The 26948-nt window shown below is 42.4% G+C and overlaps 2 protein-coding genes across 7 annotated transcripts; one reads left to right on the forward strand and one right to left on the reverse strand.

The window, feature by feature from the left end:
• The first annotated feature begins 3129 nt into the window (after window positions 1-3129).
• LOC133906922 (uncharacterized) lies at window positions 3130-11102 on the forward strand. 4 transcript variants are annotated; one of them, XR_009907874.1, is made up of 5 exons: window positions 3130-3483; window positions 3576-3935; window positions 4040-4737; window positions 4826-4883; window positions 10779-11102. XR_009907874.1 is itself a non-coding variant. In XM_062348883.1 (4 exons), exons 2-4 carry the CDS (start codon window positions 4405-4407, stop codon window positions 10850-10852), a joined length of 465 nt encoding a protein of 154 aa, XP_062204867.1. In that variant the 5' UTR covers window positions 3579-3935; window positions 4040-4404; the 3' UTR covers window positions 10853-11102. The 4 variants fall into 4 exon arrangements, 2 of the variants coding, with proteins under 2 accessions (XP_062204867.1, XP_062204866.1); XR_009907875.1 differs by lacking the exon at window positions 10779-11102 and adding an exon at window positions 7913-8147; XM_062348883.1 differs by lacking the exon at window positions 3130-3483 and having other exon boundaries at window positions 3579-3935.
• An 816-nt stretch (window positions 11103-11918) lies between these two features.
• LOC133907780 (putative FBD-associated F-box protein At5g56690) lies at window positions 11919-16596 on the reverse strand. 3 transcript variants are annotated; one of them, XM_062349875.1, is made up of 6 exons: window positions 16035-16596; window positions 15862-15930; window positions 14017-14491; window positions 13064-13927; window positions 12843-12986; window positions 11919-12496 (listed from the first exon to the last, which is right to left on the reverse strand). In XM_062349875.1, the coding sequence occupies exons 2-6, from the start codon at window positions 15867-15869 to the stop codon at window positions 12179-12181; spliced, it is 1809 nt and encodes a 602-aa protein (XP_062205859.1). In that variant the 5' UTR covers window positions 15870-15930; window positions 16035-16596; the 3' UTR covers window positions 11919-12178. The 3 variants fall into 3 exon arrangements, with proteins under 3 accessions (XP_062205859.1, XP_062205861.1, XP_062205860.1); XM_062349877.1 differs by lacking the exon at window positions 15862-15930 and having other exon boundaries at window positions 16448-16596; XM_062349876.1 differs by lacking the exon at window positions 15862-15930.
• Window positions 16597-26948: the final 10352 nt, after the last annotated feature.

A 26948-nucleotide genomic window follows, 5' to 3' on the forward strand; every position in this document is an offset into this window, starting at 1 on the left:
ACCATCACATGAAAACTATGGCGAGAATACCCAAGAATTATCGCCATAACCTAACTTTCAATAGTTCCTACAAAACATATGTTAATCATGATGATCACGCTGTCAATAATCAAAAAACTCGAATTAGAAGTTAGATACTTACGGTCGCACTTCTCTCGTTTGTTGGACTCGAGTCATGCCGGTTTGTTGGCTCTATCGGAACAAGTCATGGGAGGGGGGAGTTTTACATTCAAGCATATAAACAATTAGAAGCATCCCCACATAAAAAAAGGTTAGAAGCATTACTAAAAAAGAGTAGAAGCACAAACGAAGGAGGAGGAAATTCAAATAAAAACGTTTTCCCTAGGCGAAAAAGCTGGAGTATGTCAAATTCTGCTCCACCTATATAACGAGAGGGATATTTATTTATTTGCCACTCAATCCGACTGCCGTGCTCACTCTACCATTATTTAGATATGTAATTAGTTTTTAGCCATCGGTTCCACCAATTCATTTTTTCCATGCCATTTTTGACTCTTTTAATGCCTCCAATTTTCTTTCAGTTTTTTTTAATTCCATATACAGCTCTTTGGGCACCAGGGATGGACTAAATTGGCCCTACCGAGCCAAAGTGTCCCACAACACATGGTCTGGTCAAGCCAGGCTGCAGCGCTCGGTCATCTTCTTCCTTAGCGTTGTGTGTCGTTCGCCGTCTCTGGTGTTGTGCTGTCGCGACCGCCGACCAGCTTCCTCTTCCGCCACCTTGTTGCGGCGTAATATTAGGAATGTCGCATGCCACATCGAGCGCTCGCAACAGAGGGTTGTAATTTTTTGTCATGCTAATGAATGTGAAATGTTTATGCTATCATTTCAGATGCAACATGTAATGAATTTTAGTTCCGGGCATGACATATATACTGAAATGTGCATGTTGAAATGAGTATCCATGACATATATGCTTTTGCACACATATATTCCTGCAGAAAGGGAACATGTCACAAATGAACATGAGATATATGCAGAACAATCCGGTCTTACTTAGCTAATATCCAGGTTAACTTACATAATAGTAGCACCCAGAACCAGTACAGTTTTCTAGAATTTGAGCAATTCAAATGATATAACAGTAGCACCCAGGTTCAGAGTCTTCTGGGATTTGAGCATTAAAAAAAAAACATCACAGTAGCACCTAGGTTGACAGCTTCTGGGATAATATTATTGCATCATTTTTTCCCTTTCCTAGGGGTTAACTTCTTTGTTGTTGTAGTCTTTGATGGTAATCTGGATGGTCTTGAAGGGTTGCCATCTCCTGATTTGTTCCCATGACCCACATAGCCTTTCAGCAACCATCTATCTACCAGACCAGACTGTTGCATATGATACAACAAATGTGTACTTCTCCTCCAGTCTTTCCTTTAGATCCTTAGCTCCAAGATTTGGATACATCTTTAATATAGGCCCAACCTTCTCTGCAACCCATGCCTTAGATGCCACCTTGGTGTGGATTCTGCCAGTTGATACACACCTGTGACCATTCTTGTTAAGTGCAACCTGCAAGTACCATCATTTAAACATTAGTAAACTACACACTAGAAAAAATATAATCATGATAAGTTAGCAGTTAGTATCCTCACTGATTTGCCATCATGCATCAATCTTGCACAATGGCCCAAGAACAACCCTCAGCTGTACAATATCCCCTAAATCTATCCGTATCAGATTTTTCAGTACCCAACTCAAATTCCCCCTTTATAACATGCTGCCTCACAGCCATCCTAAATTCTTCCATGCTAGGATATATGATACCTTCATGCATTGGTGGGTCTTCCCTATCATAATAAACTAATGGCTCACCAGGAATCAAATCATCAACTGGTATTGCTGCACCTTCAAGGTCACCACCAATAGCACCAGGAATAGGAACAGAAGCTGAAGGAGGAGCTTTCTCAGCTGTAATCCTTTCTTTCTCGGCTCTTTCATCCTCAGTTCTTAGACCAAGCAACACATACAACTCATCTTCCTCCACCACTGGTAGTGCACTGCCTAACTCCTCTTCTGGGATTGGAGCAAGCTGCAGACTGTCCCAATCAACTAGTGGTGCAGCATCAGGTACTCCATGAGTTGAAACATCATAAGAAGCACTGGCTTGATGACTGCTTGATGTTGCTGCTGGTGGTGCTTGAGTAATCACATCTATCACAATATTATCCCTAACCAACTCACTAATCTCAGTAGTAACAAATGACTTGCTCATCTTCCTCCTAGCTTTCTCCTCCACAGTCACATACAAAGGAAGCATTCTTTCACTCAACCTTTCACTCATTGCAATCATTAGATCCATATTGTTCTGGATATCCATCACCTTAGCTTTCCCCTTCTCAATTGTACACAATATAGGTTCTTGGCAACTACCCCAATTTACCCTTTTAGCCAAGTCTCTGATCAACATCCCCCAACTATACATGTAGTAATCTACCACCCAGTCCTCATCAGTCCTTGGCATCTTAACACATGTGTCATCATCTAGTTTAGCAGTGAACTTAGCTATTCGAACGCAAACTCTAAACGTTTCATCGGGATCAATCCTAACAAAGTAGACAATACAAAACAAAACGGGAAACAAAACATCGTTGTGTTACGAGGTTTTGGCACAGGGTACACTAGGCTATTCGTGCCCCCTAACCCAATCGTCACAAAACCCAGTCTATATCTAAGAGAAAAGCGGATCAACAAGAGCTGCTTACCCATCAGGGACCTTGCTTCTATCCATGGAGCCCGCACGGGGGCTCACGCGCAGGCCGCGTCCTCACTCCACCTCGTCCCTGGTCGCCAAATCTGGAGGAGAATGCACCGTCGCCGCCCTTCTTTTCTCGTCTGTGGCTAAACGCTGGGAGCGAAGGCAACATATCCCGTTTGGATGCGACCTGGTCTTTCACGGGAGTCCTGTGAGGGTATTTTGGTCATAGCGCATGGCTTGGAAAATGGAGGCATTAAAAAAGTCGAAAATGGCGTGGAAAAACGAATTGGTGGAACCGGTGGTGAAAAACTAATTGCATATTTAAATAATGGTAGAGTGAGCACGGCAGTCGGATTGAGTGACAAATAAATAAATATCCCATAACGAGAAGGAAAAAAAAAGAGAAAATTAGAAAATAGGGAAACGAAAAAGAAAAGGCGGACTCGCCGACCACTCCGCCACCAACGCCGCGGCGGCGGCGGCGGCCGATCATTCTCGCCTACCGACGGTCACCCCTTCGCCGCCGCCGCCCTCCTCTCCGCTCCCCTCGCATCGACGCTGCTCCTCTAGCGAGTTCCTCTCGTCAGCCCGAGAGCGCGCGCCGAAGGTTTCGCTTCGCCACCGTGGATATGGCGCCCATCGCCCCGTCTTCTCCCGTCCCCGGCAAAGGCGACAATGGCTGCTCGTCGAAGCCGACGCTGGCGAGGCCGTCGCGCCGCGGACCGCCGACCGACAGCGCTGGCACGCGCGTGGACTCGTCTGCACAGGCAGGACCTCTTGCCTGGCTGGCACCCCCACAACCTGTTCAGCAAAATGCCGCACCCAAGTTTTCCAATTCTAAACTTGATTGCATCTGCAGGCGCTGCCTCCTCCATCCTCTCTGCTGTGTCTTCTTCCCGGTCTCTCAGTCATGAGGATGCGGCCTCTGCTCCCACCCGGTGCTGCGCCCTTTGCTACGAATGACATCCAGCCAGGTGCTGCCAATGCTCGGTGCCCTACTGATCCCTCTGCTGCCAATGACTGCCAACCAGGTGCTGCCAATCCTTGGCGCCCTGCTGTTCTCGTGGAGCTTTTCGCCCTTGTGTCCTTCAGAGGGAGGGCTCCACAGGTCTGTGAGGAGAGGAACCCAGCTCCACCTCTGCCAACCCCTTCCACGGCATTGAACGGCCTGCGGCAGCAATTTCTTCTTGCGATCCCTCTTATGGCTGCAATGCACAAGGTACGGAACTTGGTGGTGTGTGTACTTGGCCTTGCCACTACCCTGGCTGCGAAATTATAAAATCGAATGTCTGGAGTCTTAACCTTTCTTTTGTTTATTTGCAGATTTGTCATGTTTGGAGCCTTTTGGGATGTTGGGCGGCATTTTCTTATGTCAAAACTGCCAGCGATCGTGGTGCCAGCATATTTAGGATTTTAAGTAATAGAATTGCAGTGGGAGGCGTCACCGCGAGGCTATGCAGCTATATTGTTTGCTGGTTTGGATTTGAGGGGTGTCCATTCTCTGTTTTGCTGACTTCGTTGATCTTGTTAGCATTTTCTTTAGGCATACATGTTCAGCTCTAACAAGTGCGACAGATATTCTTAACAAAGCCAATGAGTTTCTACCGATCAATGCTACTCAGCCTCATATCCCACAGGAGAGTGCCCCTTCTACTAATGAAAGCAACGAGGCCACATCTCAAGAGACAATGGGCATTATTGTAGACAATACGGAAAGCCATGATGGTCAGCCTGCTCTCGAGCAGAAAACAGTCAGATCCATTAGTGAAGGCAATGAGGTCATATCGCGATGGAAAGAAGAGAATTCTCAATTTTCCGTGGATGTGCCTCCAGACATGTCTCCACAAACAGCCAAAACTCTCAAGCAGAACTTCAAAAAGGAGGGTGCTAGTCATCTGATTCAAGGAACTACCATCAACTCAATACTGGAGAAAGCTTTAGTTTCTGCAAAATCTGAGTTCGATATAGTTGTCAAAGAAGTTGAAGATCTTCAGCACTTTTACATCCTTCATCCTCATCAGGTTTGCAAATTTACTGAATGTGTGCTTCTAAAGTTAAGCTATTGGTTGATTTGGTATTTTTGTCGATAATTTTATTGGATATGAACAGATGGCAACACGGATCAGTAGATCGCCGCTGGGACTCTTTCAGTGTACTGACCACACAGGTGCAATGCATGCCCATTCTTCATTGCACTTACTGTAAAAGACACCAATTGCTGCTATGTTTTTTTTTTTCTTTTGAGATGCAATTGCTACTTATGTTTTTTCTTTTGAGATGCAATTGCTACTTATGTTTTTTTTTTCTTTTGAGATGCAATTGCTACCTATGTTTAGGAGCAGTTTTAAAGATTTTTTTTGTTTGTTATGTTGCTTTAGTTGATAAAATACTTGTTTCTGGCTTGCCTAACTCCATGAGGGTCATGGGTGTGGGCCTTGCTGTGGGTTACTGTACCATGTTTGATGTGACACATTGACTCATCTTTGTAGCACTAGCACACACCAGCAGCAGCAGCACTCACTTTTGCAGGACTTGTTAGCTTTAATTTGTAAGAGATAAGTTGGTTGTCTGGTTAAGTTTTTGTTGTATCTTTAGATTGATTTGCTAGTATCATCCTCAGCAATGGAGGAGGTGGCAGGGTCGTTCTTGTTAGGTGAACTCAGTAGTGGGATAGCACCATGTTTGAAGTGTATTCAGCTTTGTACATACGCATCGGTGTGTGAATGTAACGTCTCAATTTCTTAATCACGCATTTAAGTAAAATTATGCTCTTTAAGCATTATACTTCAAATTTGTGTAATGGTAATACAGAGTGCTAATGCACTTCATTAATAATTATTAGGATAAGAGAGAAAGTTGGGGGAGAAAATAATGAAAAATGCATTGGAAATATCCATTCTCTCTAATATGTGGTCCTACTCCTCACCCACTCCCTCTCTCAAGTAGGCAGTAGTCCACCTGCTCTCTCTCTCCTCTACTCACTCCCCACGTTCCCCCCTCCCGCTGCAGCAGCAGCTCCTCCTCCCTCCCCCTCTCACTCAAGCTCAAGGACTCTTTCTTTTCCTCCAAAATTCAAGCTCAAGTGAAGGATTCAATGTATGTATGTGGTACCGTTGCATTCTCTAGCTCATAATCTACTCATCCATCCAATCTATTTTCGTTTTCGCGGAGGAATCGAGTAGTTCTTGAAGTTCTTGAGTTTTTTGGAGCAAAAATGTAGTTTTGGTTGAATCTGAGATCTAGAGTCGTGTTGGTAGTTGATGAATAAGTTTTAGTACTTTTAGACTATCCCTAACATGTTCCCTTTAGGCTTGGAAAAGATCGCAACTCAAATCAACCAAAAATTCACTCGAGAACAGTTTTTCTGTATAGCTTGGATACTCCGGACTCACCTGGATACTCCGGGTTCAACAGATTTTGTCCGATGAATTGTGTTCAAAATTGATTAGGGTTTATGGTGCAATTTTGGTTTAGGATCTTTTGGATAGGGCATGTACATGTTTATATAGCACATATTTGTAAAATGTGTTAAAACACCCAAGTGAAAAAATCGTGAAGAAACCAAGTCTGTATAGCCCGGATTATCCGGACAAGCCCGGAGACTCCGGGTAGTTATGTGATCGCGTAGCCGAGAGCTCCGCTCGGAACCTCACTCGGAGTGTCCGGTATATCCCGGAGGATAGCTCGGATACTCCGGATTCACCCGGATACTCCGGGCCAGTCAAACAAATAAAAAGCAATAACAGAGCACCTCTCCCGGAGGATCACCCGGATGGTCCGAGCTCAGATACTACGAACCAGTCTGGATACTTCGGATGGCTGTTATTTTTTGTTTTTCATTTAGATCGTTTAGTATTGCGTTGAGTCTTATATCTTCTACTTCTAGCATGTTGTTAAGCATTGTGGTATGTATTGTTGCACTTTATCCATACTCATGGTATTGCATGCGTTATTCTTTTTAGAGGACATCGAGCCGGTGATCCAGGATAGTGAGGGAAACTTTGGGCAGCCACCCAAACAACAAGGCAAGCATCTATCATATTGAACCCTGTCAGTTAAAATGAATGAAGTCTAAATATTGATAAATTATGCTTATGAATAGGTTTGTATGTATATGGAGTCTATATCGAGAACAAATGGGTAGAACCTACGCCAATTGCATTCTTCTACCTCGATGACTTGTTCATCCACGTTCTTTGTAGCTTTGAGATGATGTTATGTCTAAGTACAAGATCGACTTATATGCTTAGTCATGCTTAGGTCTTTCGGTAGAAGTCGAACAACGGCGTTTTTCGTTGTTCACGAGCATAGGATTTACTTTTGTCACACAAATACATGGTTGAGGTTTTTATGGTTGGTTGAGTGGTGAGTATGAGACGAGATGTGGGTGGTGTTAGGGGTGTCATCTGCTCTCAAGGAAAGTCCGGGGGTAGTTCGGAAAGAGAACTCGGACACCGTAGGCCGTTTGCATCGTTTAAAGCCGATCGTCGGGGTAGTTGGCTTAAGCACTTACTTTACTCACTACATGCCGATCTAATAGTAAGGCGAGCTGAATACCTTCGCAGCTATGGCTTTGTGGGGCATGAACATCGACGGTGTAAGCGGACGGGCTTGTAAGTGGTACTAGTTTGCTCCGGGAGTAGTTCTAATACCGCCGCGCCGAGCGATGCATACCGCACACGGTTGGGACTGGTTGGGAAAGGTTGACACGGGTACCCCTTGTGTGCACTTTAGCGGGTGGCATAAGCCGTATGGTCCCCGATCGTGTGGGTCCAAGAGTATCCCCTGCAGGGTGTATAAACAATTCGAACTGCCGCGCTCTCGATCATGAGCATGCTATTGTTTCAGTTGCACTCGATCGTAGAGTTCTCGCTTGTGGATGATGGTTCGGATATGTGGTTTGTGGTTTGGATATGTGGGATGTGGTCGAGATGACACTTGTTATACATTGATACTATTGTGGTTACAGTTTCATATGATCAGTTGGTAGTTGCAGGGTAATTTCATATATGTTGGTTAAGTTAGTTACTCACACATATGTCTAGGTTGTTTACCGCTTTAATTAACTTAATTGCATGTTTATATTCTTGCTAACAGCTCAATACATAATCTTTGGAGTGGGGATATTATATACCCATATTGTGTAAATCTTGCGAGTACCTTCGTACTCAAGGTACTGCTCTTAAGTTGATGCAGGTACTCCGGCTGCTGAGGAAGGGGCGGTGTTCGGTTACTTTGTGCCTGCCGATTAGGGTGGCGGGCAGGAGTAGTGCATCCTACTCTGAAGCTCGAGCTTTTGGAGTGGAGCCTAAGGGCATGTGGCTCAATTCTCTTTTGTTGTTTAGTTTATTCTTTCCGCTGTGTAGATCTTTGAATAGTTAGGAGTTGAGAGGTTTTTGTCTTCTTCTAGCTCGCTTTTGTTATAAATTGATGGAATCAGTTGCATGTTTAATTTTTTTAATATAAATATTTATTACTTGCTTTTTATTAAGTTATGTTGTAATGTACTATGTTGGAGGTATGTGTTCCGATCTTTAGTCACAAAACACGTGCCGGGACTATTAGAATAGGATTCTGGTTAATCATCGAGGTTGAATTATAAATAATGATTATCCTGATGATTAATTAGAATATTTTTTGGATGATTTCTCAAAGTGAACAAGTCTCAAAGAGGGGCACCGGTTGGAGTTATGGTGGGCTGCTCTCCAGCCCATGTACTCACGTATTTTCAGTACAACTATGTCGATTCCATGTCTCAATGCAATATAAATCCACATTTGCCCCTAAAATGTCACCTGTCATAAAAGCAAGGTCGTAGTAGGGTATCCTCCAGGTTGACCACTTTTACAATGTTCTTATAATGTTAATGTGCGCTGAAAACATGGGTTGTTTTCTTCTTCAATTGGAAATTTTGATGTTTTTATTTTTTATGCTTATATGAAAACACTTGAGTAGACTGCCAGTGGAAGTTTAACCAGACAGGTCGAATGTTCACAAATTCGTCTCTACAACACCTGTTGTATAAGATACAATTTGCTGCCTATGTTTTGGGGCACTGGTAAACATTTTTGTCTCTTATGTTGGTTTAGTTGATGTGCTTCTTTAGAAGGGCCAAACCTTGTTTCTAGCTCCATTAGGACGATGGTTGTGGGCCCCACTGTGGGTTACTTTACCGTGTCTTCTTTAGCACACTGTCTTTTGTAGCACACACCAACAAAGTTACCGCTGATTTATATAAGACTAGGTATCTTTAGTTTGTTAGAGGTAAGTTGGTTTATTAGATATATCCGCTACATGCCTCATTGACGTATGCATCCACATTTGCACCTAAACTGTCACATATGAGATGGTAGGAGTGTATCCACCAGGCGCCACTTTGGCCTGATGAAAATATCATGGAAATCCTCCTCTCCTCTACAGCAGCTGCTTCTAGGATGTAAATATCATTCAATAAATTTCAACCATAGATGTTTAATCGGATGATTAGATTCTTTTGAATCAGTTATTGCTAACTCTAGAAAGCCCTTTTCTCAAAAAAAAAAAAAAAAACTCTAGAAAGCTCTCTGTTCTTGTCATAGTAGAGGATGTGCATGCCACATAGACCTTTAGTCATGAATGAATAGGCCATCCAAAAAGTTGGTCCCACAACACATTGAGGTGTGTACCTCTGAATGTAAACATGCTGCGTGTTTATCTGTTTTACTTTCACATGTGTTAGAGGTCATAAGATTCAAAAGCAACATACATATTATACTAATGTTAGACCCCCCCCAAGTTATTCGAGCCCACCTGTCATCCAAAATTAAGTTGAATTATTTAGTAATAAACGAAAATAACGCTTATGGGTTCCTCTTCAAATGTGGCATGTGGGGACTGTTAATTTCACTATTGTTGCAGATTTACAAAACAAGTTTATGTGTATACATCTTACAGGTATATGAAAGTCGTATGGTATGTAAGTTCTGAAGTTGTACTGCTCTTAGTATTTTTGGTGTTTCCCATTTATTCCTGCATCTATTTTCCATTGGCTTGAAAAAAAATCCATCCACTGTAATGTCTTTTATTGGTTTGTTAAGTTGAAGTCGATGTATCCTTTTAGCTTTACTTTACATGCATGTGTCCAGTTACTTATCAGACTCACGTATACTTGGTTCTTGGGATTGTTGCATATTACTAGAGTAATCTTTATACTTTTTAATGCACTGTGCTCTTTTTGGCATAGAACTATTTTGTGATAACATATGGTTCCTAATTTACTAGACCCATGTGGCATTGAATGATATATAGGCTTCCTTTGGATAGGTTTTTTTCTGACTTTTTCCAGAAAAAAAAAGCCAGATGCTATTCAAAGGGTTGACTTTTGGTTTCGGTTTCTGTTGACTTTTGATTGGTTGAGGAAGCGATTGTGGCTGAAATGAGCTGAGTTTAAGAAGCAGGCAGAGATGAGTTTTTTTGTCTTTTGGTGTACTGAGAAGTTAAATATTTATTGTAAAAATCAACGACCAAAATTCAACAGCCACAGCCGCTTTCTCAGGCAGAGTTTTTTTTTTTCCTTTGTAGAAGCTCTAAAGTCACAGCCTACCCAAACAGAGTCATACACTAGCTAGATGGTATTAGAAGAGGTAAAAGAGTGCCAGTATCTGTTGGTAGGCAATAATTCTATCCTACCGAGTGAACCCTCTATTCCTTTTTAACTTGCAAGACTTTTGTTGAACATAGGTTCACAGCGGACTTATTTTACTAAAACTAAATAGATGCATGTCAAATATAAGTTATCTTACTATTGAACCAATCACGCACTAAAGTGGGGATACTTACCAGTAATGATCCTTACAATACATAGTCATAAAAATATCCGATGTACTATTACGTTCACAAGGTTCATGGCATCATGAGGGCTGAAAACATGGGGTATTCTCTTCTCCAAGTTGCAAATTTCTTATACTCTTATATCCTTCTCAGTATTGTTAATTCCAGATATTCTGTTTACAGTGTCCCTTCTTTTTTTGTTAAGAAAGTTGTGAATGGCATAAATAATTTTCCCTTCTGGTGTGTGGTGCAGAAATGGTAAAGACCAATGATGAGATACTTGGAAGACGAAGAAGATTGGTGCAGAAAGAGGAAGTAGAACTGTGAACTATTCAGTGCTGACAATATATCCTCGTCAAACTAACAAACTAACTGTCTAGTGGAAGAAGAAGATTGCTGCAGAAATGAGAATATCATGCTCCTGGCAAACTGTGTATACATCTTGCTCAGTAACATCACATACCATGCTGCTGCTGACAGTATATTGCTATGAATTGTGAGATACTCCTCACTGAAAACTAGTTAGAGCATCAACGTATCTTGCAGCTGACATTTTGTCCGCGTCATAGCAAGCTAACTACTTGTAGATTTGTACATTTACACTAGCCGTTCATCTGCATGACTTGATTTCTGAACTCTGTGCGTACTTTTTATTTTTTACATAAGATTCTTTTAGGAAGAACAATTCGTGCATCTTGTTTGGCGCAAATACGGCGTGGCGTGTGACCGGTCGCCCTCCTCATATCCGGTCGATGGCCCCTTCCACTGCTGCCTCCGCCCGTGCCTGCAACGCCACCTATGGTGCCTTCGCCACTCGACTCCCATCACTGCCTCCTGCCCTCCATTCATCCATTGTGGTCTGCCGCCCTCTCCACGGCATTCCAAACCAGCAACCGACATCACCCCTGCTGGCCGTCTCACCATCTAATTGACTATCATAATTATAATAAATCATATTTGTTAGCCTTTGATCCTCATATCATTCACTCAGTTTTTTAGGTAACTTTATCACATTTGCGACTAAAAATTTATTAGCCACACTTTTTAAGGCAAACTAAATTTAGCTACTCATAGACGGGGCAAATTTAAATATGAACCAAACATGATATCTATTTAAGAATAAGATAGTATTTCATCTACTCTGAACCGATAACCGGTCAGGAGGCGCACGTTAGTTACTGCTGTGCACGACCGATGGGTTTGGCCTCCGCGGTGGCGAGGTTGCGCTAGCGGTAAGCCTTTGTCAAGGGTTTCTGCATGTTCTGCCTTCGTTGCTACAGTGGCAGGCTGCATCAGTAGCTCAGAAGCTGTGGCTGCTCAGGCCGGAGAGGCCACAACATGAACATCAGCTAGTCTCTAAAGTTACTAGAAATACATTGGATTCAGACGAAAGGAGAACCAAAAACTGCTGCCATCATCATAATTCATAACCAGATAAGCATAGGAGCATTCATATTTACAAGGGAAATTTGGTTGCTGGACACTATTATATCGTGGTTTTTGCTGCACGACATTGTCAAAAGTTTCTTACAAAGAAAACTTCAACGATGTGCTGCAAAAAGATCACGACCTCCTACAGCGAATTTGCCCTATTTACAATCATCCCTAAGAGCTATCAGAAACAGTTACTGCACATGTTGCACAATGCCACTTCTAAAATAGCAGTCTCAAAGAACATTTCGGTGAAACGTTCCCTTCAATATATTCTCGAACAATTCTGTAAGCTGCATCCATAAAGCCTGCTTCTCTCTCGATAACTATCAATGGATCTCCCCCCGTCTGTCTATCCAATGGGTCTATGGTTAAAACCTCCAACGCAGGGGTATTCTCCACAATGTGTACAAGAAATTCAATTTGGCCACTGGATGCTTTAAATCCTGTAATACACACGTCCTTGAGATGGTTGTACGTATGCCGGAATCTCCTGATAGATGCTCCTTTCATATAGTAAAAACCAAAAAGACTACTAAACTGCAAGTAACAGAAAAGTTATGATCACCAAAATTGTTATGCAAGGCTTATTAAATCAAATGAAACATTGCAAGCTGACTAACCAAGCTTTTAGTGATATATTAAATTCAAAATAAAAGCATTGCACATATTATTAGGTAGACAGCCAAGAAACCACAATGTGCTCTCACATTTCCTTTGAGCTTCAGGAAAGTAGCATTGCATCGATATGGAATGCATGAAATGACTACTGGAGTACGAAAGAGAGATCTCGTGGGTTTCATCTATAGCTTTCCCCAACTTGCTTAGGACAAAGGCTTTATTGTTGTTGTTGTTGTAAGAAAGACAGATCGGTAAGAGTCCGTACATGAACTTCTAACTTCTCAATGAAAGGAGCAGCTGCCAGAAAAGGGACCAAAGATGGGTTGTCAACGTCCATATCGTAGGACAACAGCAATTGTAAACACTTTAAATGAGAAAACTTGCACGGATTTTCCATCAGACAAGGAACCTGAAACATGACCAAACGTCATGAAGAGAAAACTGGGACAATAAATGGAAACTCAAAAGAGCCCTTAAAGAGCAAACCTCAGGTGGATTGACATAAATGTCAAAGCTCAGATTTTGCACATTTGTGAGCACATTAGCAAGTGCAGCGATAGCGTCCCCAATTGTTACTCCAGCAAAAACTATATTTGCATTTTTCAGCTCAGATACCACACTGAAGTTAATAGGCACCGCTGATCCTTTGTAAACGAATGTTCTGAGTTTCACGGCATGAAATTCCATCTTTGTTAGCCCACAGTACGCAACATTCAAGTATAGCAGGCAGGGAAGTGGACAAAGAACCTTTAGTTCACCATCCATGTTGCAATGAACAATACTCAACCACTCAAGAGCGCAGCAGTTAGACAACATATCCTGAAGATCTTTTGCAGTGACCTTGACTTTGTGCAGATCAAGCTTTCTAAGTTTCGGGAAGCCAATGAACTGTGTAGGTAGTTTGACAGATACAAAGCGAAGCTGAACATACTGTAGATGAGATATACTTCTGCTGTTAAAAAGTTGGAAAGGGAAGATGTACTGAGGATCATCGAAAGCTTTAAGACCTCTTGGTGTTAGATCAAAAGCTAGAAACTTTGTATGCGATGATGCAGCAAATCTAACCCAAGTATTGAGATGATCAACCAACAGGTTGTCAAACCCAAATTTGATCACTAGCTCTTCAACAACCCTGCCATGGCACTGCTGCAGGACTTCATTAACAGTGTTAATGAATTGTAGAGTATAGTGCTCCCTTTGTTTACCATTCATGCCCTTGCCAAACATAATAGTGCCATCAAAACTCAGTTTGGGGCAAACTGTCCACAAACATCTCCATTTACTCGATAGAACACTAGTCCTTACGACCTCCTTCAGAGGCAATTTTGACAAAATAATGCATTGCACATCCTGCAGCAAAGGAACACCAAAAAGGCACATACGTTCGATGGTTTCGTTTTGGCCTTAAAAGTAATCTGGAAAATGAAACTTCAACGTACCTCCGGGAGGTTTACAAACTGATCAATTGATATTCCCTTTTTATAGATTGGTTTGCGATAAATGTATCTTGATATGGCTCCCCAAAGCAAAACAGTCCACAGTTGAAATTGATCATTTGCTGTACCTTTTCCATAAATTAGTTTATGGATGTCGTGTGATACAGCTTTGAACATTTGAATGCTCCGCTGCAGAAACTGAGCATCTGCTATAGTCTTCACGTAGAACAGTTTGTTACTGATGTACTCTGACACAGTTCTGCAGAATAGAATGTTCCACTTTCTGAATTGATCATTCACTGTCCCCTTCTCATAGATTAGCTTACGACAAATGTATTCTGATATAGCTCTGCAAATCAGAATGCTCCACAGTTCGAATTGATAATGTTGTATTCTGCCTTGGTATTTATGTTCCGGATGGCATTGTTGCGATGCAGTTCTTCCTCCAATGAGATTCAGAACGTTGCCCATCCCAATGCTGCAATAAAGAAGGAAAAATATGTCCATTTAATCTAGCACCATGATTTATTTCCTAAAAAATGAAGTAATAATCAAGAGAAATGAAGAATAAGATATAGATGTGATTAAGAAGATTAGGTAAGAACTCAATTATTTTTGATTTGCATGTTCTCTTTCTAAGCAGGTCCCAATATTATTGCACCCAAACTGTTGAAGTATTAGCATATTGCCCACATTTCCTCATCAACTTAAACATTTGCATGGACTGGTTGGTTCGTGGTACACAATATAGACTGCGGTAAGACCTAAGGGTAAGGTTATGATTTCAGACCGCACTCTGTTTTTTTTCAGGTTTACTGCACACCTAGTGGGCAATTTTTTTAAACTCTAAAATCAACTCCCAATGTAGCATTCTCATTATGCTACATCACCTCTGAAACTGTTCATATACATTTTACTCAATTATAATGCAAATTTCAGAAACCATCCATTATTGGTCCTCTATTTGGAGTGACCACCATCTCAACACCAGTGAGCTGTAATTTGGTTAAGATGGGGTATTATCAAAATTTATGAACAGAACCTGTGGTTAAGTGCCACTAGCCAAAGTACTTTGGGTTTTTCTGTAACTATGACCATAAATATGTGGTTTATGAATTTTAGTCCTTACATATTAACTCTCAGACATTTGAGGTGCTCTGTTTTGACACCTTATAGTTTAAAGATGGATGATTGTGAAACCATATGTGTTCATGAGAAGATATGGTTTCATGGAAAAGCACATTCGTATAACACTCTTTGGGAAATATAAACAATCTAGGGGTCCTTCCAGTAGTGTTTATAGTACAATTAAACATCAACCTTACTTAGAACAAGAGTTCATATTATACGGTCATTTTCTGGAAAAGAACTGGAGCATGCCATTCTGTACGGAATGACCGATTTAGCATAGAAGAAGAACCTAATCAAGGTTCAGTTTAACATATGTTAGCTGGGAGAAGAACTAAGAAGAAGAATCTAATCGAGGTTTAGTTTAACATATGCCATATGCTAGCTGGGGGAAGAACTAAAACTGTAAAAAGGGCACAGCTTTCCTAGCGCTAGCTATTCTTCAGAATCAAGAAAAGGATCGCGGGTGCCCAGTCTGTAGGAACCCCTACAATAATTCCCTGATGAACCAGGAATGAATGTTGATTCCTTTATTGGGCACTACCCTCAAAACAATAATCAGAGAGTCAATTTATCAAGTAGTTGCGTGCCTGCCGATTAAAGATGTTCTCACAAACACATTGCTGTTCAGTGTAAGAAGGGAATGATGAGCACATAAAAAACAACACAATAGCAGCGCATGTTAGGTGAGGGGAGAAGTAAAAACTGCAGCTTTCTCACTGCCACATAGGGTGGTACCCCCACGGCGGCTATTCTCCGGAATCAAGAAAAACGCTTCACGAATTACACCTGTGAATCGGCAGCACAGACCAACATAATCCGAAATAAGCAAGCATAGTTTGGTCACGAGCTGGATCGGGCAGGGGAAGTGAGAGAAGGAGTAATCAGATTACCAAGAGCGCAGCGAATCTCAGTCCGGCGGCTCCGAGTGTCCGGCGGGCGAGGACGGCGGCGAATAAGCGAGGGGAGGACAGGGGCGCGGTCAGGCTCCGAGTCAGATACTCAGATTACGTGTACCACGAGAAAGGAGAGAGCTTGGGTTGGCCTCGGACTCCAAAATCCAAATGCAAAGGGGACTCAGGCTGAGCCCTCGCCCCTGCCCCCCTAGAACTAACCGGAAAGAACACGGGTGGCTTCTGGAGTGATTCCGAAACGAAGTGCCAATACCACAATTTTTGGAAAATCAGCAGCACCGGCACCTTGGGTAGAATTGGGAAGAAGGAAAAATCTTGGATTTTGGTCGCTCGCAGTCGCAGCAAAGGAAGGGAAGGTCCCTCGGAACAGAGCACCAAGAAGGGATACTTACGAGCCAACGGAAAAATCAAACCGAAGTCCTGATGGGGAGGGGCGGCGCAACGATCACAGATATGGGTGCCAGTCCGCAATCCGAGACTAGACACCTATCGGCATTTCAAGCGACGAGATTCTTATGACACACGTGATGTAAGCCGAGACCCTATCAGATATACAGATAAGTGCCGATAGGACATGTGTCGACAGGTCCCCTCTCTTATAGCATGGTGTTGCTAGCTGATAGGTCTTTTGGCTATTAGCAAACCAACAAGAGTGTTGATAGGTTTATAAGTATTTGGAGTATCGATACAACTCGTTTGTTTTTTTTTGAACAAATAAAAGACTGTATTTGATTCTGTTGGTAAGAGAGGCCTTGGATATATTTCACAATGCGAGATTTTTTTGGCATCAATATAACATTGCTAAAACAATAGAGGTTATTGATTCATTTATTGTGAAATAGATCAAAGGGTCTATTGAGTCAAGCAAAGATATTTTTCTATTCTCGCACACTCCACTTCACGTTGAACCTCTTCTTGACGACGAAGGATAGCCACACGTCTCCTTAGAAGCTCCTCTAGCCTCTTAAGTTCAGCCTCACGGATAGCGTGGTTCAATGTCTCGTATACGAAGATCCTCCTCTTGCCGCTTGAGTTCTTGCTAGTGGTGATGATGTCCTTCACACCTCGCACAACATGCTTCCTGCCTTTAGCATGCTTCCTTCATCCTCACGATGTACTCCTCTTTCATTTCGGCCTCAGTGATGCTGCGACCGTCGTTCTAGGGGCTAATAGTGTGGATCCATTGCTTGAAGTGGCAAGGCTGTAGTTGATACAAGTTTTGTTGGTATCATGAATTCTGATGTTTGAAAATAAGGAAAATATGAAACTTACCATGAAATCGGAGTCTAAGTCTAGGCACATTAAGTACCTCCTACAATAGGTGGCCACTTCGACGGATGTTGCAATCTTGGCCCGGTGATCACTGGAGCATAACGGATGTTATGCCACTGTGGAACTCCACATGGGGTTTCCTCTAGAAAGCCATGAGAGTGAGGTAAGTTGTGTTTACTGGAATGGTTTGATTGTAGTGACAGGGACTCATGTCGACGATTAGTAAATCGCTGATCTTACGAATACATGATGAAAGTAGAGGATACTACCTCCTGCCGAATCAAGCACCAAAAGACAAAGATTTATACAGGTACATGCCTTCCAGAGGATAATAATCCCACGTCATGTGTTTTTCTATTGATCTTCGAGACAAATTGCAAGGTGGTCGTGGCTAGCCTAGATAGGATCTAAAACTAGTTGAAGGCTCCTTGCGCATTGTCTAGTGAGTAGATTGCTTATGATTCTATCTAGATGACTATGGTTGTCTCTCCAAAGGTCGTCCCTCCTCTGCAGGGTCCCCCGCCTTCATATATAGGAGGTTGATGTGTAGCATCCTGACTCCTTTCCAAGTAGGGGATCTTGTCATCCTTAAACTTAAGGATGGACTTCCTTATTTAAGGGATATCTTGACACATGCATTAAGTTTTCGTACGTCTAGGGATTCCTTCCCTGAATACAATCGTATGCTCTGGGTATCTAGGAGACACCAGGGATTTGTACAGTAGATTTATACTACTTATAGTCAAGCCTCTATCAGTATGCAAAACGAGGTTGTGACGGATCAAGAAACTTGGCCCTACTAAGGAAGGCATCTCAGCAGGTTGCCTCTCCGAGTGATGACTCGAGGTTTCCGAGTATGATGTACATCAAATCGGGTTTCTGGTTGCCCTCGGGTCATCTAGTCAGGATATTAGTCATATTTCGAGTAGCTCCGGGAAAAGGTACCCCATCCGAGTAGGAATTCCGGGTCAGCCGAAAATATCATGTTGATTTCTCAAGATCTTGATAAGGATGGAAAAATCTAGCTCTCCGTACAGCGTGTCTTTTAAAATTTGAACTGTCATAGTAGAGATTTTGTCTGGTGGTGAAAGAATTTTTTCTCTTTTTTTTGGCACCAGATCATGATGACGTTTGGAAACCGGAGCACATTCACTAGAGATGTGCACCTGCTCTCCTGGGATTTCACATCATCTGCCCCGCATGCATCGAAAGAAATTCCGAGCATTAAATGCGATGGGACCTTGGAACAAACAATCGTGGCTCCAAGTAGTCCTTAGAACCGTCGCGGGGCTAGTCAGAGATTTATTGAGTGCCTCTATAAAAGGGATTCGGGGCGACTCATGCATCCCTTTGACTTCCCTAGTCACATGTTCTCGTGACCTCTTGCCTTTTATTCTTCCTCCTTGCACCTTCAACTGTTGTTGAATCCTTCCGAGCTTTCTTTTTCCCTCACATTCCTTGAACCTCAATGGGTTGCAAGAAGCTTGGAAAGCAATCTGCCTCCTCCACCGATGACTCTGCTATCTTGATATGGGTGACATCGAAGGTCTCGTAGGAGATGTTGGCCTCGCTAGAGCACGATGAGGTGATCCCCTCATGCACCATGGTCGCCTGCGCACCGACGAAAGGCCAAGAGATCCCTTGCCCAGACACGAACTGGGCTGTGGTGTTTGTAGATTTCTTTTGTTGTGGCTTGCAGTTCTCCCATTCCAACTTTTTCCTTCTAGTGCTCTTATTATATGGAATTGAGCTCATCCATCTCAACCCCAACTCCATCGTGATGCTTAGCATCTTTGTAAACCTGTGTGAGGTGTATTTAGGCACTTGACCCTTCGTTTGATCTTTTCCGCTACTTCTACGTATTGAAGAGGTTGTTGACAGGGTGACCTGTGGTGTCGGCTTCCGCCTCTGGGAAGGAAAGGCCACGGAATACATCGACTTTGCCACCAAGAGCTCCTGGTTAGGGTGGCACAAGAAGTGGTTCTACTACCAGCTACCCCCACCCAGAGGCATTGGCTACCAAGGGCTCACGTCGTACCCAACGTCAGTCTGGATGGACACATTGTACTGCTTTGTGACGATCTGGATCTAATCTCTGAGATGTCAGAGTTGAAAGCGTGGGGCTTGACAACGTGGGATGTCGCTGATGACTTCACCAGGTGATGGTTGAGTCCCTTACGCTCGAGGGTGTTAACCACCTGGCAATACACGACCGGGGATGACCTAGCCCAAGAAGGTGAGATAGGTACTTGTTATTCCATGTAGTTTTAGTACTCGGGGGAGTAGGAAGTCCTTTGTTTTCTAACGATTACTCCTTAATGTAGATCTTTCTATGGAGGAGGGAGCTCAGAGGACAAGATTCCTCTTCGAGATAGCTCCCAGGGAGTTCCGCATACACATCCTGGTGCCCATCGTTCAGATGGAGGCTGAGGCCAAGGCAGAAATCTTGTCGATAAGTTTCATTAGAGTTCTGCTTCTATTTCCCCTTGTAGCCCTGACTTAAAACAGAGGTCCACGCGTATGACACAGTGCTTAGACCGAGGGAAACAGACCCGGAGGCTGAGACCGTGGGAGTATGGGATGAGGATGATGATCAAGTAGAGGTCATTGAGACATTAGGCTCGAGTGGGGGCGGAGGTATATTGAACGCACTACCAGCCTTGGATCGCACTGATGATAACGTGCCGAAGGATCTCGTGGGTGCCACTGGTGGTGACCAACCGGGGAGCGGCATGGTCACCTTTGCCGGTGCCTGCATATTCAACTCCCGCGCCCATGTCCCCAAGGCCTTCTCCTCAGGTACGTCTGCCCTAACCCTTCTGGTTTCCTTCCCGTAGAGATTCAACTCACGCAGAGCCAAGGATAGGTGAGGGCCAGGACTGTGGGAAGCAATCGTCGGTGAGGGGACCTCAGCTGGTGGAGCCTTGGTCCTGACAAATATCATGACCGGCGAGGCTGTCCCCCGAGTCGAGGTGACCAAGCTGGCTTTGAGCCTCACCACAATTAATGAGCAACACAACCTTAAGCTCAAGAAGAGGAGGTATGTGCATCTACTTTGGTTATCTTCCCGTATTTAGGAGCATGTCTGACCTATTACTTATAGACTGGTTAAGGCGAACTCATCACCACCTTCGCCGGGACCCATCCCTGAGAACTTGGGTACCCTCAACCTGGAGGACGACATCTTTAGCCTGGGAAAGGTCTTATCGATGGAAGGGCAGGTGGACGATACCGTCAAGCCCCTGACTCCTTTAGTTGGAGGGATTGGGGAGCCAGGAGTCTCAACGATGCCAAACCTCGAAGCCCCACTACTCAGGTTGTCGCCCCAAGTGCCTTGGCAGGAGGTCGTCCAGGGGGTGCGATCCGAGGGAGGCCATGACCCGGTGATCTTTCTGTAGCCCCTTCTCGAGGTACGTCACAACCTACAAAGTAGTTAGTAGCAACTCGTTCCTCTTGCATGAGCTAACCTACAGGTATGCAGCCTGCCACGTTAGGGATGGGCACCCTTCATTAGGAAATCCAACAACTGAAAGAGCGGGTGGCTGAGCAGGAGGCTAAGAAGGTCTAGCAATTAACCGAGCTAGAGGCCAAAAAGTCCCAACAACTTCTCATGACTCAAGGTAGGTGATCCGTCTCTAAGACTTGTTACGTTTGCATTGTGTATCTTTTTGACAAGTCGTCTGTCTTGGTTGTAGAGCTGTCTGAGGCCCAAGATGCCCTGGCCCAAGCGGGATTCCAGATGACCTCCGTCCGGTAGACCCTCACCTCCACATTGAACCTGTTCCACACCGCTTTGAGCGGGCTGGGATGACAAATTAATCCCTGGGAGGAGGACAACATCACCGGCGTCTCTAGCCGGGTGGTGGAGCTGGCTGGGGTCTTCGACGACTTGCGGCCTGCAATCACCAAGAACACCACCCGCCAAGTCCAGAACGGCGTGCAGGAGGTGGTCACCCAAGTGCTGATGATCCTTAAGGCTCACTTCCCAAAGGTGGACGTCAATGTCCTTCAAGTTGAGTTCCCAGCGGAGACCGAAGGGGAGGCTGCTTAGTTGGTAGAGGCGGTGGAGGGTGCAGCCAAGGACTATGTAGACGGGATGACCTTCTTGGCATCCCCTTAGTATTTTTTTCTTATTTTTTTGTCACTTGTGCTTAGGAACAAAGTTAGCCTTTTGTTAGTGAACAAGTATTATCTAAAATGCTTGTATGTGTTAAGACTTTTTGGGGACTTGATATCGAGCAGATAGTACTACTCACCTCTTCCTCCGACTAAGGTAGGAGAACTTCATTACTACTCGTAGAGCTTAGTCAGTCAACCTTAGGTCCAACGTGAGTGGGAGGCGTCGTGGCCCCCGGGCACTCGTAGACGTGATAAGGAACCTTGTCGCATCCTGTGAGGTCGTAACTTAGAAAACCATCCCTTCGAGAAGGAAGCTGCTTTTGCACACGCGTGACACGTTGTCCCTGGCTCTTAGTATATTGTACCCATCCAGCTCCCGACTAGCTATCTGGGAATGAATCTCGGATAGGCAGTCAAGAAGATAACTACTGACCAACTACTCAGAACTAGCCAGCTAGGATAGGAAAATAAATACTCATACTAACCCTTTGGTCGCAGAAACTTCTGTTACCTAACATCGATCTTGCTTCACTCTTGCCCAAGCATATCCAGTGCGCGTGCTTTGTAGAGGTACCTGAATAGTAGCTTACCACCAGTGTTCCTATCTCATGGGTGTCGAACATTGAGTTGTGAAGAAGAGAGAATGGCACAAGGAAATTCATGCAACTTTACTGGCAATATGATCTTTATTAATATGAACATACTCTTAGTACTTACACTAGAATTTTCGAAGCTGGTCGATATTCCAAGAATTATTGAGGAACCTTTCATCCTCCATTGCTAACCTAAATAACCTAGGGTGAGTATACTTGACCACCGTGTATGGATCCTCCCAATTTGGGGATAGCTTGTTGCGGTTACTTTAGTTCTGAACAAGTCATAGAATCAGTTCCCTAGGCTCGAGGGTTCTTATTCAGACGTGCTGGTCATAGTAGCACCGGAGGGATTGTTGATAATTTGCTGATCGTATCAGCACTTGAGTCCTCTTTTCTTCGATGTTGAGGTTGTCATCTCTTTTGAGGGTTTCATCCTTGTCGGTGAACAAATCGACACGGGGAGATTTCATCTTTAGTTCACAGGGAAGCGTGGCTTCGGTCATGTAGACTAGGAAGAAATGTGTTTCACCCGTCACCATATTGGTTGTTGTCCAAAGTGCCAAGAGTACGTTAGGCAACTCCTACGCCTAGGCTTTGGAGTGAACGGATAAGCGGTTGAAGACGTCGGTCTTGATCCCTTGCAGCACGAGGCCGTTGGCCCACTCCACTTGTTCATTGCTCTATGGATGAGCGACTGACACGAAGCAGACCTTGGTACCTAGCTTCTCGCAATACTCAATGAACGCCGCACTCATGAACTGGGGTAAAGGGCATATAACTACGCACATGAGTAATACAAACACGACATCATTTAGAGGGCCGTCTTTCGTCATCAGTAGAGCAGCCTGTAAGGAAAAATTCAAACTCTATCTTAATGCTATATTCTCAAAGGTGCAAAATTGTTAAGACATGCTTGAATTTTGCAAACCTAACATAGAGGACTGTGAAGGAATGATTTGCTCCAATGTTTAACCTCTGCTTCAAGAGAATCAAGTTATTTCCTTTTCATCGCAATATGAGATTTTACAAATCGCAGCTACTACTAGACTCTAGCCACCTGTTGGAGTTTCAAAACCATTTTATCACCTCTAAACATGATATCAGTACATAGAATCTAAAATTATTTTTGGAGAACAATCTCTAAAGATACATGTTCTTGTACATCAATGACTACATATGGGCTTGTGTGCACCTCTTTTAGAAGTATTGCAAGGTCATCTGCACTAGAGACCATCTTTTTTATCACACTGCAAGCAACATGATGCTTAGAAGGTTTCTTCATATCTAATCCTTTGACTCTCATCTTATCAAAACCAACAGACTCATCCATAATATCTTCATTTCCATTTTCTTGTGGATCCATTAGCTGCAAAAGAAAAGGACTAGAGGCTAACAATTGGCGCTTCAATCTGATGGATTCGCTCATTGTCCTTCTAGCTATTGTTGCCATCATGAGTACTAATGTTTTTGCCGACGACAATGTCAACAGAATCATCAGAAGCATCAATGACACGAATTTCATTGTTGGTATTTACTTATTCTATTTCTGCTTGGCCAGTGCCTAGTGTTTCAAGATTAGCACCATTATGTGTAACCCATTATCTTGGTTTTGATTAATTACAGCATGGATATCATTCATCTCACTACTGTAGTGATGAAGAAGATGGAAGAAACGTCTAAGGAATGTTCTAAATCGACTGATTATTCAGCAACTCGAAGAATGTATCCATCTTCCCCTCCATACTCAGAAATGCATGGAGTTCACAGCCCATCTTGTTGATTCTTATCATTACAACCCCAACTTTGTAATTCTTGCAGCACGGCGGCCAGTTGCAGCACCGGCGATAGAAAATGGTGTAGGTCAATGAACCCATAGCATCATTGAAAAATGAAAATAAAAGGAATCATGGCATGATTTTTAATACTAAATGGGGAAAACAAAGTGAGTTGAATTCAGAATCTGTCCCTCCTACATCATTGTCTGTAAGGAGAGACTTCATATTGAGTCACATCATTAACAAACTCTTGGTTTTTTGTTGGTTAGTGATACTAATTACTAAGTTTAAATGGATTTAGTCAATGTATATAATGACTGATGTGAAGACAAAGCATAGTTTCCCCGTTGAAACCCACTTTTTTCATTGGATTAAACTTCTTTCTCACTGCCCTAGATTATCCAATCTCCTATTTTTCATTCTATAGTCTAATCCATGGCCTTAACTTAATCACACCCTCAAATTCACTCATTAAATCACCGCAACAAGCCAAGGGGCAAGAAACAAAAAAAGAAAAAGAAAAATCTCTTGCCTCCCTCCTTGCCCACCTGCCGCAGACCAGCGCTTTCCACCAAACCGAGTCACCTGCCACCCCAAGCCAACCATTCCTTGCTTCTACGCCTCATCCTCCGACTACCGTTGAGCCCCCTCCTCCAATATACCCACCCTCCATATAAATTTATTGAAAATTTAATCATTTGAAAATACTTTTCATGAAAAATCTAGTAATACTATTTTTATGTGATATATCTTAATATTTATATATATATTAGTGGTGAAAAGTTTCTAAACTTTAATTAAGTGCATTCTTAAACAACATATGTATGTGAAGGGAGGGTGTATATACAAGAATAACATGGGCTCCAATCCTCGTACATTCCTAGTTGCTTCTATTTGTTTTGGATGATATCACCCAGGGTTCAATTTTCGACGGTAACCGGTCGAAATTCACGGTTACCGAGCTTACCACTCCGGTACGGTTTAAGAAACCGAACGGTAACCAAATTTGAATTCAAAAAATTTGAAAAAAAGATTTAAAAAATCCCAAAAAAACTAGAGACAATTATAAGACCTTTTGCGTTTTTCAAAAATAATGTCGTTTGCATCATATTCTATAGGGAGGAAGTGAAAAAATGAAAAAAGTTGAAACATGCGGCTCAGTTATTAACTCATGTTAAGGAAAAGCTTAACATGTAAACACATATTTTTCTTGTGTAGGAAGTATCTTAAGAGGATCTTAAAATTTATTTCACTTCATCTAGAGTTTTATTAATTTCTCCATGATTTTTACAAAGTTCACAAGCATAAAGTGAATATGTTAAGAAACAACACTATAATTAACTTTTTCATGTCTACCATTATTTTCCCTACATAAAGAATAGTATAAATAAACTAATAAAAGTTTCACTAATTTTGGAGGTGTGATGGATCAGTTATGAATTAATCTAGTCGCAACACATTTACATAATCCTTTATGTTACAATAACTAATTCATGAGTTAATGTATTTTTGAAAGACATAGAATCATGTAAGAAGACTAACAAAATTAGTTTCATGATTTTTGAATTAGCAAAGAGTAAAATATACATTTAACTTGGTTTAACAAATATATTTTCTCATAGAAATTTTTTAACTTTTATGAGTATAAATACTTTTATCATGTAGATCATGTTACAAGGAAACTAACAAATTTTGTTTCACTTGATTTGAAGCTCAGATGAATTAGTTATTGATCTTACAAGATTGAGCCAATTTTTGGGTTTTTTATTGAATTTCACTGAAAATTGAGAAAACTACTCGATAAATCGAGAAAACCGAGCAGTTACCGACAAAACCAAGCGGTTACCGACAATGCGGAAAATTCGAGAAAATCGCTCAATAAATCGAGAAAATCACTCGGTAACCGATCCGATTCGACCGGTTATCGAACGGAGAATCTAGCATTTTTTGTCCAAATTTCAAATTTTAGAAAATGAATTTTATGCGAATTTCAGCCGAAATTTGAGCAGTTATCGTGATAACCGCGCATTTTCAGTTATCGCTGGGGAGCGGTTACCATTTCAAAAACGATAAGTAAAACCCTGATATCACCTTGGATTGAGTTGTTTCCTATGTCCTCCAATTAGTAGAAGTATGATATGAAGTCCTAGTAACAAACCTCCCCAGGTATTAATAGGAATATAAAATTAGGATGTTATTCATCTTTTTCCACATTATCATTCTCCACTATCCTCATCTTACCAAAAATATATATCTAGACTGTTGTTAACAAAAGATCAATGCATACTTAAATCCTCTAGAATATTCTTAAGTTTTTAAAGAAATAGAGGCATTCACAAATTCAAAAATAACTGAAGAGCTAGATTCTTTTTTCCGGTTGCAAGGATGATGCATGTGCACGCACGCACACACCACATATGCACACACACCACCGAATGTGCTCACTATCACACGCCTACAGATAAATCCACTAACACTCGTGTGTGTAAATTGTAGGAATCAAAATTTGAACCCTGACGAATGGAGTTGTATAGTCACGCTTCCACCCCTTTTCTTTAGGCATGCAGGCTCCATTGTCAAAAGTGCTACTAATATTCTAAACAAGGTCAATGAATTTTATGCAAATCAATGGTGTCCGGCCTAGTCTCCTATAGGAAAATGTATTTTCTATCAATGAAAGAAATGGCGTCACCTCTCGAAATATAATCCATTCCTTTATAGACAATAGTGAGTCATGGAAGCCAGCCTGGTATCCAACATAAAGTTGTCTGTTCCATTTGTGAAGGCAGTGTTGTCATATCTCTCAAGGGAGTGCTCAAAGTTCTGTGGATGTGCCTCCAAACATGGCTGTGCGCATTGCTATAGCTCTCAAGGAGAACTTAAGAGATGAAGGTGCTAACCAAGAGCTACCATCCATCAATTATATAGGAGCCTTTACTTTCTACAAAATCTGGGCTCGATAGTGCTGCCAAAGGAAATTCAAAATCTTTAACTCTTAGTTTATCTATATTCACTAGCTCAGAATAGATTATTACAAACAAATTTTAAACACTATTACAGAAGTTATAGGTTCTGTCTCTACAAAAGTGTTTGTGATATCAACCTTGTTACAGACAGTTACAACTCTATCT

This window comes from Phragmites australis, chromosome 24, assembly GCF_958298935.1.
Source record: "Phragmites australis chromosome 24, lpPhrAust1.1, whole genome shotgun sequence".
Taxonomy (NCBI): Eukaryota; Viridiplantae; Streptophyta; class Magnoliopsida; order Poales; family Poaceae; genus Phragmites; species Phragmites australis.